General features: G+C 41.6%; 1 protein-coding gene across 1 annotated transcript in view; it reads left to right on the plus strand.

Moving 5' to 3' along the window:
* Positions 1-12,619, plus strand: part of pcdh11 (protocadherin 11) — a 214,876-nt gene that overhangs the window by 133,811 nt on the left and 68,446 nt on the right. The window contains exon 5 of the mRNA XM_066650065.1: positions 1,182-1,386. Within this exon, the coding sequence (XP_066506162.1) occupies positions 1,182-1,386 (205 nt within the window). The remainder of the gene's footprint in view (positions 1-1,181; positions 1,387-12,619) is intronic.

Below are 12,619 nucleotides of genomic sequence, written 5' to 3' on the forward strand. Positions count from 1 at the left end.
TTTTGTCACTTTTATTCCCACCATAACAATGTTACAGAAATGACGTCCGGCGCTGAGGAAGTAAAGAAACAACAAAAAAATAGAAAGAGAAACAAATGGATGTTTTTTTTTTTCTGTTTACAGCCTAATGCTTATAAGATGCAAAAAATGGAAACACGGCGCCTGTTCTGTTTCATAAAGAACTAAGTAAAGCTGCCTCTCGCCTTTGGCTGTTTTCTTACTTGCGACAAATTGAGTGTCTGCAAAAAAAGGTCACCCATTCAAACCTCTGCAGCCAGCTCCCAGGAGAGAGTGGAGCACTTCTCCTTTGAAAGAGAAAATCTACATAGTGTTCTGAGCCCTGCCTGGTTAAGGCCACTTGATCCACATCCTCCCTCCTGTCTCTAAATTGGGCCAGTGGGTCGGAAGCACTGGAGCCTGGTGAAAACCAATCACCATTCTGCATGACTGTGGGCAGTCTCTATCAATTAGAGACCCACTACCCACAGGTGGAACACGAGAAGAAGATGTTCGACCGCGTTTCCACGCGTTTGGTTTCGGATTGTATAAAGTAACCTGTTCCAGAAGTACATTAATTTGGGGGATCAGTAGGAAGTTACTCTCTCTTTCGCCTGTGTTTTGTTAACAGTCGCAGTGTATTGAAGTATAGTTCCAATTTTGATCTTGGCTGTATTTTGACACAGTCTTGAGTCCAGTTGTGTATAGAATATGTGTGCAAGTATCTATCTATCTATCTATCTATCTATCTATCTATCTATCTATCTATCTATCTATCTATCTATCTATCTATCTATCTGTTTGTCTGTTTCATAAAAGCATTTTTTCATTAGTGTGGAGGCTGTTCCTGCAGCAGAGAATCACAAATTAACCAGTAAAATTCTAAATTACAAGGAAATGTTGGCGCAGCAGGTGTCCATGAGGCCATGCAGTGTATATGAAACCAACGCATATGACTTTATTTCTCTTCTTATTTTCTTCATGCTTGTAAAAACCCTGAACCCTTTATTTTGTGAATGTGTAAATATAATCACAGAAGCATATATAATATAAAAATATGTAAATTTACCCTTCCCCAAATATGTAAATTTATAGATTTTAAAGCTGCAGTTTGATATATCTCCAGAGCCTTAATCCACTGAATTCTCAAGGCTGAACCATGCATCTGTGTGTTTTTATTTTAGCAGACGCAGAGGCGTGTGACCTTCCACCTCCCTGACGGCTCTCAGGAGAGCTGCAATGCCACAACAGGCCTGCAGGTGGAGCAGGAGGCCGGCAGCAGCAGCACCACCCAACCCCTGCCCCTGGGATTCCCTCAGGACGAGTACTATGAGCAGACCTCACCCAACAGCCGCACCGAGGGGGATGGCAACTCTGACCCGGAGTCCAGTGAGTCTTGACCACCGTCCGTTCCCAACATGCACACCAGTCCACCCACACACCCCCACACATACACATACACACTGGTGGAGGCAGCAAGATTTAGCTGGTAGGGCTGTTCTTGAATACAAAAACATCAATTTGATCTGGGGTAGCTACAAAGACACTGGCCTCCAAAAGACCTCAGAAGTTGTTGGTCTTCAAAAGGCTACAAATCACATTCTAAATCCATGATGATATCAAGGCTCTGGAAGTGGATAGAGGGGAACTAACTATGTTTTTGACCTTCAGACATGTCCAGTACTTTGTCATGTACAAATATTTCAAGTATTTCCAGGTCCATAATTGTTTGGCGCATGTGTAGTTATCTATTACAGTACCATTGGTCACACTGTCATCATCCTCTTATGCAGTTTCACATTTGTTTTCTATAAATGCACATACATATGCAATAATCTGTGGATTATTAATGACCCAACAATCTCTGGGTTAGAATCACCAGCCTTGTATCTACGCTCATTGTCCAAGCATGCTGTAGTTCGACAATTAATACCCACAGGATGCTGTTATCTGGATATTTTTGGCTCTGTGGTTGCCCTGCCTTGAAGAATAGGGTGGAATGGGGATTATAAAGTATGCAGAGAAACAGGTGGACTACAGCCTGTAATTGTAGAACTACACGGTGCTCCAGAATGGTCAGTGGAGCTGATGAAATGGACAGTGAGTGTTTATGTATATAGTTGTCTGACTATTCCGTGTATGGGTCTATTAGAGTAGAAATCTTGCTTCCAGGTAAAGACTCAGCTCAAACAGAAAACAAGGACAGACTGCAGATGTTAGAACCGTGGAAGATAATTGCAATCGTCTCAGGTGTCTCGTTGTGTCAGGCCTAGCGGCACATTTGATATTATCATTACTGCTGATAAAATGCTGTGGTGTTTGAATTCCATTCTTACTCCACTTCTGATCTGCTCCCAGTCACAGTTATGAACAGTTATGGCCTGTTGAACAAATACAAAAATAAACACCAGCATGTCTGAGCACCCGTGGCTAGCGCACAGCAACTTGTTAGTGACAGGCAGGTGCTTAGCAAATGTGCGTAGTCCCGAGTAACAGCGGCGAGCAAATAGTGGCTTGATCGGGGGGAGGGTGTTTATTTGCTCAAGTTGTTATTGTTTAATGAGGCATATGAGAGCTGGTTAGTCTTTGTGCCACTGAGATACTGTATAACGGACGACCATTAATGTGACTGACTCTGGGCCTCTTTTGGCCTGTAGTTTTCTGGGAGAGTCTTTTTATTCTGGGGGGAGAAAAAAATAAATGATGGTGATGTAAAGCTTGCGTTGGGGGATGGTGGGACTGTCAAAAGCCACTAGAAGAGGCTTTGATTTCAAGGGAACAGGGAAGGTAGGGGCATTTCCATGCCATAATCAGGAAACAGTAGGGTGACTGTGATCAGCATAGATGTCTTCATCCTGTGCCAGCCTACACATCAATGATATGGGTGAATTACCATAGCATCACTCTGGCTGTCACAGGCGACGTTACTTGTTTTATTTTTATTTATTTATTTATTAGATTTTTTTTTTTTGAAAGTCAGGACAGGGGAGGAATAAATTGCCTTGCGTACACCTGCAGATATCTTCACAGCCGAGGCCGTAAATGAGACAATAGCGTCTCTGGCTGGACTGCGAGAGTGCGTCTTCCCGCCACCCCACCCCCCCTCACCCCCTCTGCATTGCAGCAGAGCTCTGACAGAACCCACGGTGTCAGTGCAAGGATGAATGTATTTGTGTGGCTCCCCCTGCCTGGCTATTTCCATACACATGATCGCCCAATCTTTTCTCTTAGATTAGCTGTTGTCCCACCAGCCTGCGGTCTATGATAATGACCTTTTTCTTTTGCCTCGCATCTCCACGCCGCAGGCATATAATCAGGTCTCTCAGCCTCACGGTGTAGAGCAAAAAGGGGAAAAGTACAGCTCCACCACTGATTTATATGCTGTAAATGCATTCTTGCTTATTAATATTCTACAACGGTCATTTCTAACACTCCGTAAAGTCAGCGAAAGGAATGTGAGAACTGGGCTAATTGTGGATTGGATGGATTTTCTTTTTTTTTTTTTGGTGGTGGTGGGGGGATATAAATGCTCCCTTTTTCTTTCCTCTTGCTCTCAGTGGAGGCGGAACTGATTTCAGGTTGCCAAACAGAGCAAATATTAGCACGAAAAATAATATGGAAAATTTTGCTCTTTTTTTTATCATAACCAAGCTTTTAATTACAAATTCATGAAAGAAAATCCAATTCACGCTGCTTCTTTGTACACAAAAATGTATCATTGATTGTATTGTCAAAGCAGTGGCTGAGAACCCACTGTGCATTTTAGAAACTGAAAGCCTCCAAACTGACAGCCTCATGAATAAACACAAGCAATCCAGGGCTGCTTGAACAACGAAGGGAAAGAAAGAAGAGAGGAGGAAAAAAAACATAACCTCATCCACTTTTTATCCCACAGATTATTTGCCATTGTGCAGGGGTTGGGGGTTGTATTGATAAGAATCTTGTCATGTATTTATAATAAGGTTTGGGTTGAGCACCAGGGCCTTTGAAACAGAGCAGCTGACAAGTCTTCTTCAGGACCCTAGCCATGTGTGTGCCCCGCGAATGATAGAAGCCCCCCCCCCCCCCCCCCCCCCCCACCACCAGCTCATTCAGCCCCCCATTTTCTCGCCCCAAAAGTTCACTGATAAAACCTGACACTGCGGTTGAGAGTTCAAAAGGAGAGATAGATCCGCGCTCTGTTGACAGACTAGGAGACGAGTGCATTGGAGGCGTAGGGGAGCCCGAGACGGATTAGATATGGTTTTATCAATGAGCGGCAGGCAGCCATGGCTGTGGCAATCGCTTATCTTGTCGTCTCAATTTGAAAAGAGTGAGAACAGGGATAGAAGAATAGAGAGAAAGAGAGAGAGAGAGGGAAGAAGAAAGAAGAAGAAAGGTAGAGTCAGGCCTTGGGGAAAAGGTAGTCTTGCAAGGCAGACTTCTTGTCTGGAGCATGTCGTCACTCAGTGCAGCCAAGGACCACCTTCATAGACAGGAAGGAGACATTTGATTGACAAACACGATGACCAATCACAGCTCAGTGTGTGTGCGGGAATGTGAGGGTGTGTCAACAAAAACAGACCCACGTCAAACAAAAGAGTTGATTTCAGCAGATATACAGAGATATCTATAAACATATTGCTTGTAGTAAGACTTTCTATAGTGAAATATACTAAGTGAGCTGTCATTAAAGGCCTGCGCAGGTGTCATGTAACGTTGGGAATTATGTCCTGGAGAAACAACAGATGTTGTGCTTCAGTACAGAATAAAATTCGGTAAAATTGTGATGGCCTGCGCAGAGCTGTGTTTTGTAGAATTCCTCAAATGCAGGTGAAAAAATGCATTCTTCATTTCTGAAGTTGTGAAGGACTTAACTGATGTGCCTTTCCGGACCTTCAGTCACAGAATCCGTCCTGCACAACACAAAACCATTTGCTAAAAATGGGGACAGCTGTGAGTGGGCGAGATGACGCAACACCAGAGTTTATATGATATGTAAATTTTTTTTAATGAATGTTTTAAATGTAATATACAAAAATATAATGTAGCTTTCATCGGTAAGGCGTGATGTGTTTGAGTGAAACACTAGACTTGATGTGAAGTAAAATGGATTAACAGCAATATACACAAAAGAATACAAACCTGGACGTAACATCTGGAATTGCAAAGGAAAACCAGTTTGAGAGTATTTGTAGTCCTGAGTAAATTAAATGTACTGCAGGTGTTTGTGGGGGGTGTTGTTGGGGTAATTAAAAGGCCTGGGACATGGGGCATTGATAAGTGATGCCAGCAGGAGGGGTGACAGTGACTGAGCAATGGGCGGAGCCTCTCTAAAGTAGTCCTACCTCAGCAGTACAAGTAGTCCCATAAAAGCCTGTGGTCGTGCAGTCCGTGTCTTCAGTGCGCCCTGTGCCACCTGCGCAGTAGGACGGCTGAAATGTCATAGTTTATCAGCAGCCATATTCAGACATTTCCACTATGGCCAAATGTACAAATCTAATTACAATATTTGGGTGTTTTGTGAATTTTGGGCCTTTTCAGTTCAAGTTTTATTTTAATATACTCATTTATTATGAATTGCAACAAACTACGGATGGAAAAGTCTCTTAGACGTGTTAATATTTGAATAGTTAGCCAGTGATTATTTACATTTACGATGATATCAATTCTGGGCAGCATGGTGGCGCAGCAGGTAGTGTCGCAGTCACACTGCTCCAGGGATCTGGGTTTGTGGGTTTGAATCCCAAACCTGGTGACTGTCTGTGAATTCTGCCAGTGTCTGTGTGGGAATGTGTCCATAGGTGTGAGTGTGTGTGTGTGTGTGTTGCCCTGTGAAGGATTGGTGTCCCCCTCCAAGTTCTTGCCCTATGCCCGGTGATTCCAGGTAGGCTCCGGAACCACCGCGACCCTGAACTGGACAAGCGGTTTCAGACAATGAATGAATGAATTATATAAATTCTGCACTGATATATTTGCCAATGACCTGCTCGACCCCAAAGGTTGTCAGACTGGTAACATGTAACTTAACTATATTCACACAATTCATCTTCAGCGTGGAGTTTCTTTGTGATAAAAAAAATACGAGTAAATTCACAACTTTCTCGTGTTCATCTGTGGATGCTGTGATTGACACAAAGGGAACAGTTTGATGAGAAGATGAGAGGATAAAGCAGGTTGCTTCCAAGGTGGTGTGGCAAGGTCCTGTGTGTCAAGCGGCCTTGAGTAATGGCCAGTGGGGGAGGCAGGGGATATGGCCTTCTTATGACAATGAATTTCACCACTCCTCTTTTTTAAAACAGCATCTTTATTAGACCACCCGCTCTCGAAATAAAGTTCATATGACATTTATGTTGCCATTATTTACGAGGGAGGAGGCAGTTGGCTTTATGGCTTTTTTTTTTTTTTGCTTTTTTTTCCCCTCTCTTCCTCAGGCTCACTTTATCTGACTGTCAGCAGGGCTGTTTTGCACTCATCTTCACCACACACCGCTCCATGCTGCTCAGATTTGCCACGGCCTCTGGCCGATTGGCTAAAAGCCTCAATTTGCCGTGGCAGAATTAGCATTAGCGTGGCTGCTGTTTCTCTCTCTCTCTCTCTCCCTCTCTCTCTCTGCATGCTTCCTCTTCCCCTCCTCCTCCTCCTCCTCCTCCTCCTCTTTTGCTCCCAAACAGCTGGCACATGGGGAAATGCACGTCTCAAACAATTAACAGTTTTAATTCTTAACTGTCCCTTCAGGCTTTAACCAAACCTTTGTACTTAACATCAAACAGTATAATGCATAAAAGTGTATGATTCGTATAGCCATCGTCATGGCAACCGTGGCCACTGTGTATTTGTTGGCGTACCCCACCTCCTCCTCCTCCTCCTCCTCTGAGATTGCCACGCTTCTACTCCTATGTCATTTACCTTCAGTAACTCAGAGGCAGGAAATCGGAGATGGCTTTATGTTGAAATCGTGAAGCAGATACAGAGGGATTTTAACGTTTCCCTCGAAAGCTGCAGCCTTCAACTTTTGAACTTTTGAAAGTGTGTAAGTTCCGAATGAACATTCACAGAGGTTAGTGCGAACGTGTTATAGACAGAAATGGGACACTAGACAAAATAGAATAAACAAATCATGCTTCGATGCATATTTATCAATACAACATCAATCAGAATACGAGTACATCCCATGATTTTTAATTAGAGCATAAACAACCTGATTTCGGGCTCATTCCATGAATTAAAGATTAACAAATCTTTACGAATTCAACTCTTACAAATTGGGCAATTATTTTGATGGGTGAAGAGGCAGCCTTGTTTTAACATGGACTAATACATATTCGACTAAAAGAACATTCTCAGAACTAGTACAATGTGTACAGACTATAGTACTAAATGAACCCTAAACTTAACTCTGATCCCGTCTTCTGTCTACAACTCTAAATAAAACCTTAACTTGAACCCAAACCCTAACACTAAACCTAGTCCTAGTCCTAATCGATAATCGATAAGATCCAAAAGGTTGGAAGCAACAGGATTGCTTTTAGCCACAATCCTCTGTAATATTCTCACATCACATTTTACAGCACTCTTTCTGTAAGTATTATTCAGCTACAGAAGGTAGTGAAACAGCACCCCCAGTGGACAGGAGGTGACTTTTTTGTTGTATATATACTAATAGTTTTTTCGATCTTTGGGGCTAATAAATAAATAAATAAAGTCCTTTGGGAAAACCTGAAGAAGTAAAAAAACAGGAATGGCATTAATTGTATTAAGAGCACTGCAGTGAGAAGAGCATGATGGCGTGCTCCATGATCTCATGAGTCAGTTTGTTTCTGTCCAAACAAGTCAGATTAATTACATAATAGTTATATATATAGGCCTCTGTTTCCTGAGCTAGTGGGCACTGTGTTCATTTACATTTTTAACAGCCGTCTGGAACCTTGCTTTTTTATATTTTTGGCTTGTGAAGTTCTCTGGCATCCCTATCTCTCTGGGTTGTGTGCTGTGTTACTCGCCTTGGGGGCCGTCAGGGTCCCTGAAAAACATCCAGTCCAAGCTAGCAAACACATAACGAACTGCTATGGTTGTTGTCATTGTTGTCATTTTCTTTTTTTTATATATTTTAACAAACACATATGTTGTTATGCCGTTGAAGTGGCCGCTGAATATAAAGCTGCTTTGGACAGCGAGCATTTCTCATGACGTGAAAAATAAATCACTGCGCAGATTAAAGGGCACAAAAAAAAAATAAAGCCTGCCTCATTAAACCCTCACATGGAAACCTTGATAATAATGCAGTTTGTTCTCTGGACACTTTCATAATGGCCCAACAATTCAATATTATACTCATTCAGAGGGATTTACTCAGTGCAGGAAGTGTGCGTTTTACTCACTAAAAGCATGTGGCTAAATGCACCGGCTCGCCATTACCAAAGCAACAGTCTATCGAGAGATAAAAGATAACTTAATCTGCAGCATATGGCCTCCAACGCCCAGCTTATGCCTTGTCTTTCTAAGATCTAAATCTGCTATTAAAATAAACCAATCCTTTTTATTCATTCCAAAGAGTAATAAGATTATTGTTAATGTTCACAGACATTTAGGGTAAGAGCTTTATTCTACACTTTCCCTAAGCGTATCCATTGCTCATTTCTGTGTATCGTATGTTATCACAACCTGTAGCAGGGAACGATACACTCAAATTTAGTTTGACCTAGAATCGATGTTTCTTCTCTGTTCTGCACATATCTACGGTTTCTATGAGTTGTTTGTTGTTAACTCACTCACATGTCTGACGCTGTAAGTGCTGGGAGATCCTGCATTGTGCAAACACCAGCCCACCATCTGATTTCTGATACACTGTAATCCACCGTGAATGTCAAAGTATATTAAAGGGGACATATTATGTAAAACTCACTTTGTGCATGCTTTTATATTTACACTTGGGTCTCTACTGTTTCTATAAACACTCCAGAAACATTCATCTGTTTTCTGTGAACATTATTGTTTCATCACAATAAGGAGATTTGCATAGAACCACCCTGGCACCACCCCACTCCTGCAAACATGGGATGGGTGGGGTGTGGCCAGAAACAATGTATTTGCATAAACGTGACAGAGCCCTTAAACAGCTCATTCTGAGAGGGACTGAAACTGGCAAGAATACAGCTGGTGAGATCTCTTTATATGAGAGTGATTTTGTAGAAAGAACTTTATGAACATGCTTTATTTAGCCCATAGACCTGTTCTAACTTGTTTAAAAATATGCCCCCTTTAAGTGGCAGGTGGTTAAAGAACAATATAAAGAAACCCAGCAGGTTCCAGCCTGGATTACTAAGAATTTATTGAAGATTGACCCCCTGGAGTCTGAGGGGTTTTCAGACACTCCGGTGTAGTCTGACATGCCTTGCCTTTTTTTTACAAATTACACCTTAATTTGTAATACACAAATTACACAGAAAGATGGGACCCCTAGCAGCAATGTGAGACCTAACAGACTGTCACCATCAGATAACCAGTAGTTTTCAAATCAAGCTCCACACGCATTTCATAACTGAATAATTCTTCAATCGGGTCTGCTCATACATCCACTGTGGAGACCGCCAAAACATTGGGTCTGAAAGGTGTGTATCCTTAAACATAGTCCAAACCTACTTAGTGATGCCTACATCAGAGTACCTACTACTCCATTCTGCTTTGCTTTACTTGCTTTTTGGTACCTAGGGTGCTCCGGTTTCATCCAACAGTCCAAAAACACACGCTGGTCGATGAATTGGCGACTCAAAATTGCCCTGTGAAGGACTGGCGCCCCCTCCAGGGTGTATTCCTGCCTTGCGCCCAATGATTCTGGGTAGGCTCGGGATCCATCGTGACCCTGAACTGGATAAGCAGTTACAGACAATGAATGAATGATGAACGAATGATATACATACAGATTGGGTTTGACCTAGAATCAACCTTTGACTCATTCTCTCTCTCTCTCTCTCTCTCTCTCTCTCTCTCTGTAATATACACTTTAAATTATTTGTGAACATCTGGGAACAAAGAAGCTAGTTAGTCCTGATAATGTAACCAGGTCTGTAGGATTACTATATCCATACAGAAGGAACACATACAAAAGTGCTGGAAATCTCAGCACAATGCCGTCTCATCTGAGCCTCTTTGGTTTTTCCTTGTCTTTCTTTTCTTTTCTCCCCGTAATTATCATTAATGAATGTAGTGCTTAATTACACTGGGCTGTGTAAATCTCTTCTGCTCACCAAATTTCTCTCCGGAAACATTTTGACACAGAATTGATGGTGTTTCATGAAGTTGAAATCTGTCCAACACAAAGACAATGCTAATTAGCAATGGAGTGCTATGAACACCGAGGGAACAGTCGCTCTTTACAAGGAGAGAAATGGCAGTTAAGCTAATGTTATATTACATTAATTATAGCGGTCATCGCGTTGTCTTTCTTTTTTTTTTTTTTTTTTTTTTTTGGGGTGGTGTGACTCGGTAGCAACAGTTCCGCTCCCAAAACAACAATCAGTAATTTGGCTGTCAGTTTTGATACTTTAGATCTGCAGATTTGAGGACTTTAAAGCTCTAATGTGTTGGCCTGTGCTCTGCAACTTGGTTTAATTATTATACTGGGCAAACTCAGAGCATAAACCGCAGGTTTTTTTTTTGTTTTTTTTAGCTGGGCTGCCAGCATTTTCATGTATTTATTTTGTTGGGACACCAGTGATTATTTTTATATGATCTCCACCAGATCTCGTTTGTTAATCTGGCATTTCCCCCAAAATAAGTATATAAATAAATTAACAGATTTGTGCTGCAGGCGAGCAGAACTTTCTCCAGCTGCTGTGCTGGGCTTGACAGCTCAGCTAAATGACGTTTCACCAGTATTCACCCACATGCCTTACAATGTTCCCTCCTTTTTTTTTTTCTTCAGATTCCCTGTATTTTAATGTTTTCCCCCTTCAACTTTGACTCTTTAGGGTCTCTGGCTGTGCCAGATGGGATTTAAATGATTTCATCTGTACATCCTTCACAGCAGCTGGAGTTTTTGAGGTGATCTGGAGGAGAACCTGTGTTCTGTCTGCTTCAAATGCCATTGATAGTCTTCTCTTGGAGACAAGTTATTGATTCGGAAAGCCAAGTCAAAGCACTGAAATCTCCTTTTATTTCCCTGGAAGACAGTAGAAGAGTGTCATGTAAGAAAGCTCCTGCAGAGTGTGTTAAGAAGCTGTGTGTTCTTCTGAATAGTGTGCTTGAGGAATTGAGTAAGTCATTTTCAACCATTTTCCATTGGTTAATTTGCTGTGAGACTTTGTCTGCTGGACTTTTTGAACGATATGTATAAAGACATAACTGTATGTATATGTATAAAATGGTCTGGAGAAGGAGTAAAAAACACTCTTGAATTTCAATGTAAGTTTGTGTAAAAGGATTAATTAATTAATTCATTCATTTATTGTCTATAACCACTTCAGGGTCAGTTCAGAGTCGCAGTGGTCTGGAGTCTACTTGGAATCACTGGGTGACTGCGACACTACCTGTGGTACTACTGTAAAAGGATTTTAAAACCTTTTATTTTTTGTTTGTGAGTGTGCATGCAGTGATTTATAGGGAACATATTATGGAAAGCTTACCTTTTCAGTGCATTAGCTCATTAATTTGGGGATCTGAAGCCTACCAACTTTAAGGCTATAAAATAATACCACCCTGGACTATCTAAGACTGAAAGCTTGGGATAAAACAAGGGGTCTTGATTTTGTGCAGATATTTTAGAATTGTCCCGCCTCCCTGTTTCAGTTTATCCAATCATAGCACTGGACCTCTGTTTATGTGAGTGTGCAAAGACAAGGCTAAATGGAGTAAAACACACACAAATGGTGCAGAGAAATAGGAATACTGATGAAACACAGAGAAGATACAGCTAAGGACCAGAGCTTCTGCTTCTCACTCCTCACTCCTGGGCTCTTGCACTGAACTGAGCTGTGGCTCATTCTCATTAAAGGAACAGGCACGGAAACTGGACATTTCAGTAAGACCCTAATGACTGTGTTATTCATTCATTCATTCATTGTCTGTAACCGTTTATCCAGTTATACCCGGAAACACTGGGCGCAAGGTGGGAACACACCCTAGAGGGGGAGCCAGTCCTTCGCAGCGCGACACACACTCACAAATTACGACTGTGTTAACAAAGTGGCATTATATATTATCTTTAAAATCAGGTAGGCCTGCTTGACTTAGGGTTGCAGTATATAGTTTTTGTTACTTGAGAGTGCAACATGTAATACACATATGAACCCTCTATCCAAAAAAAGACAATGACCTTTGATTCTCTCATTTTTATGAGATTCTTTCTTCTAATCTCAGGTTCAGGCCTATGAACAACCATTGGCTCATAAGCCTGATAGATTTCAAATTATTTATTTTGTGAGCTCACGTTTGCATAAATAAGTGCATGTTTTATGTAAATGAAATGCATATGGGGAAAAATTAATGTGCTCCACTTGCAAATTATATGTTAATGAGGAGGTTCCAAGCAAATAAATTGATCCGTGTATTGGGCTATTGTAAAAATGGACAAATTCTTGAACCCACCCTGAAAACGCACTTGTTTCTCCATAACAGTGGTAAAGAAGGGCCAGGATTTTTATTT

This window comes from Hoplias malabaricus, chromosome 17 (assembly GCF_029633855.1).
Source record: "Hoplias malabaricus isolate fHopMal1 chromosome 17, fHopMal1.hap1, whole genome shotgun sequence".
Taxonomy (NCBI): domain Eukaryota; kingdom Metazoa; phylum Chordata; class Actinopteri; order Characiformes; family Erythrinidae; genus Hoplias; species Hoplias malabaricus.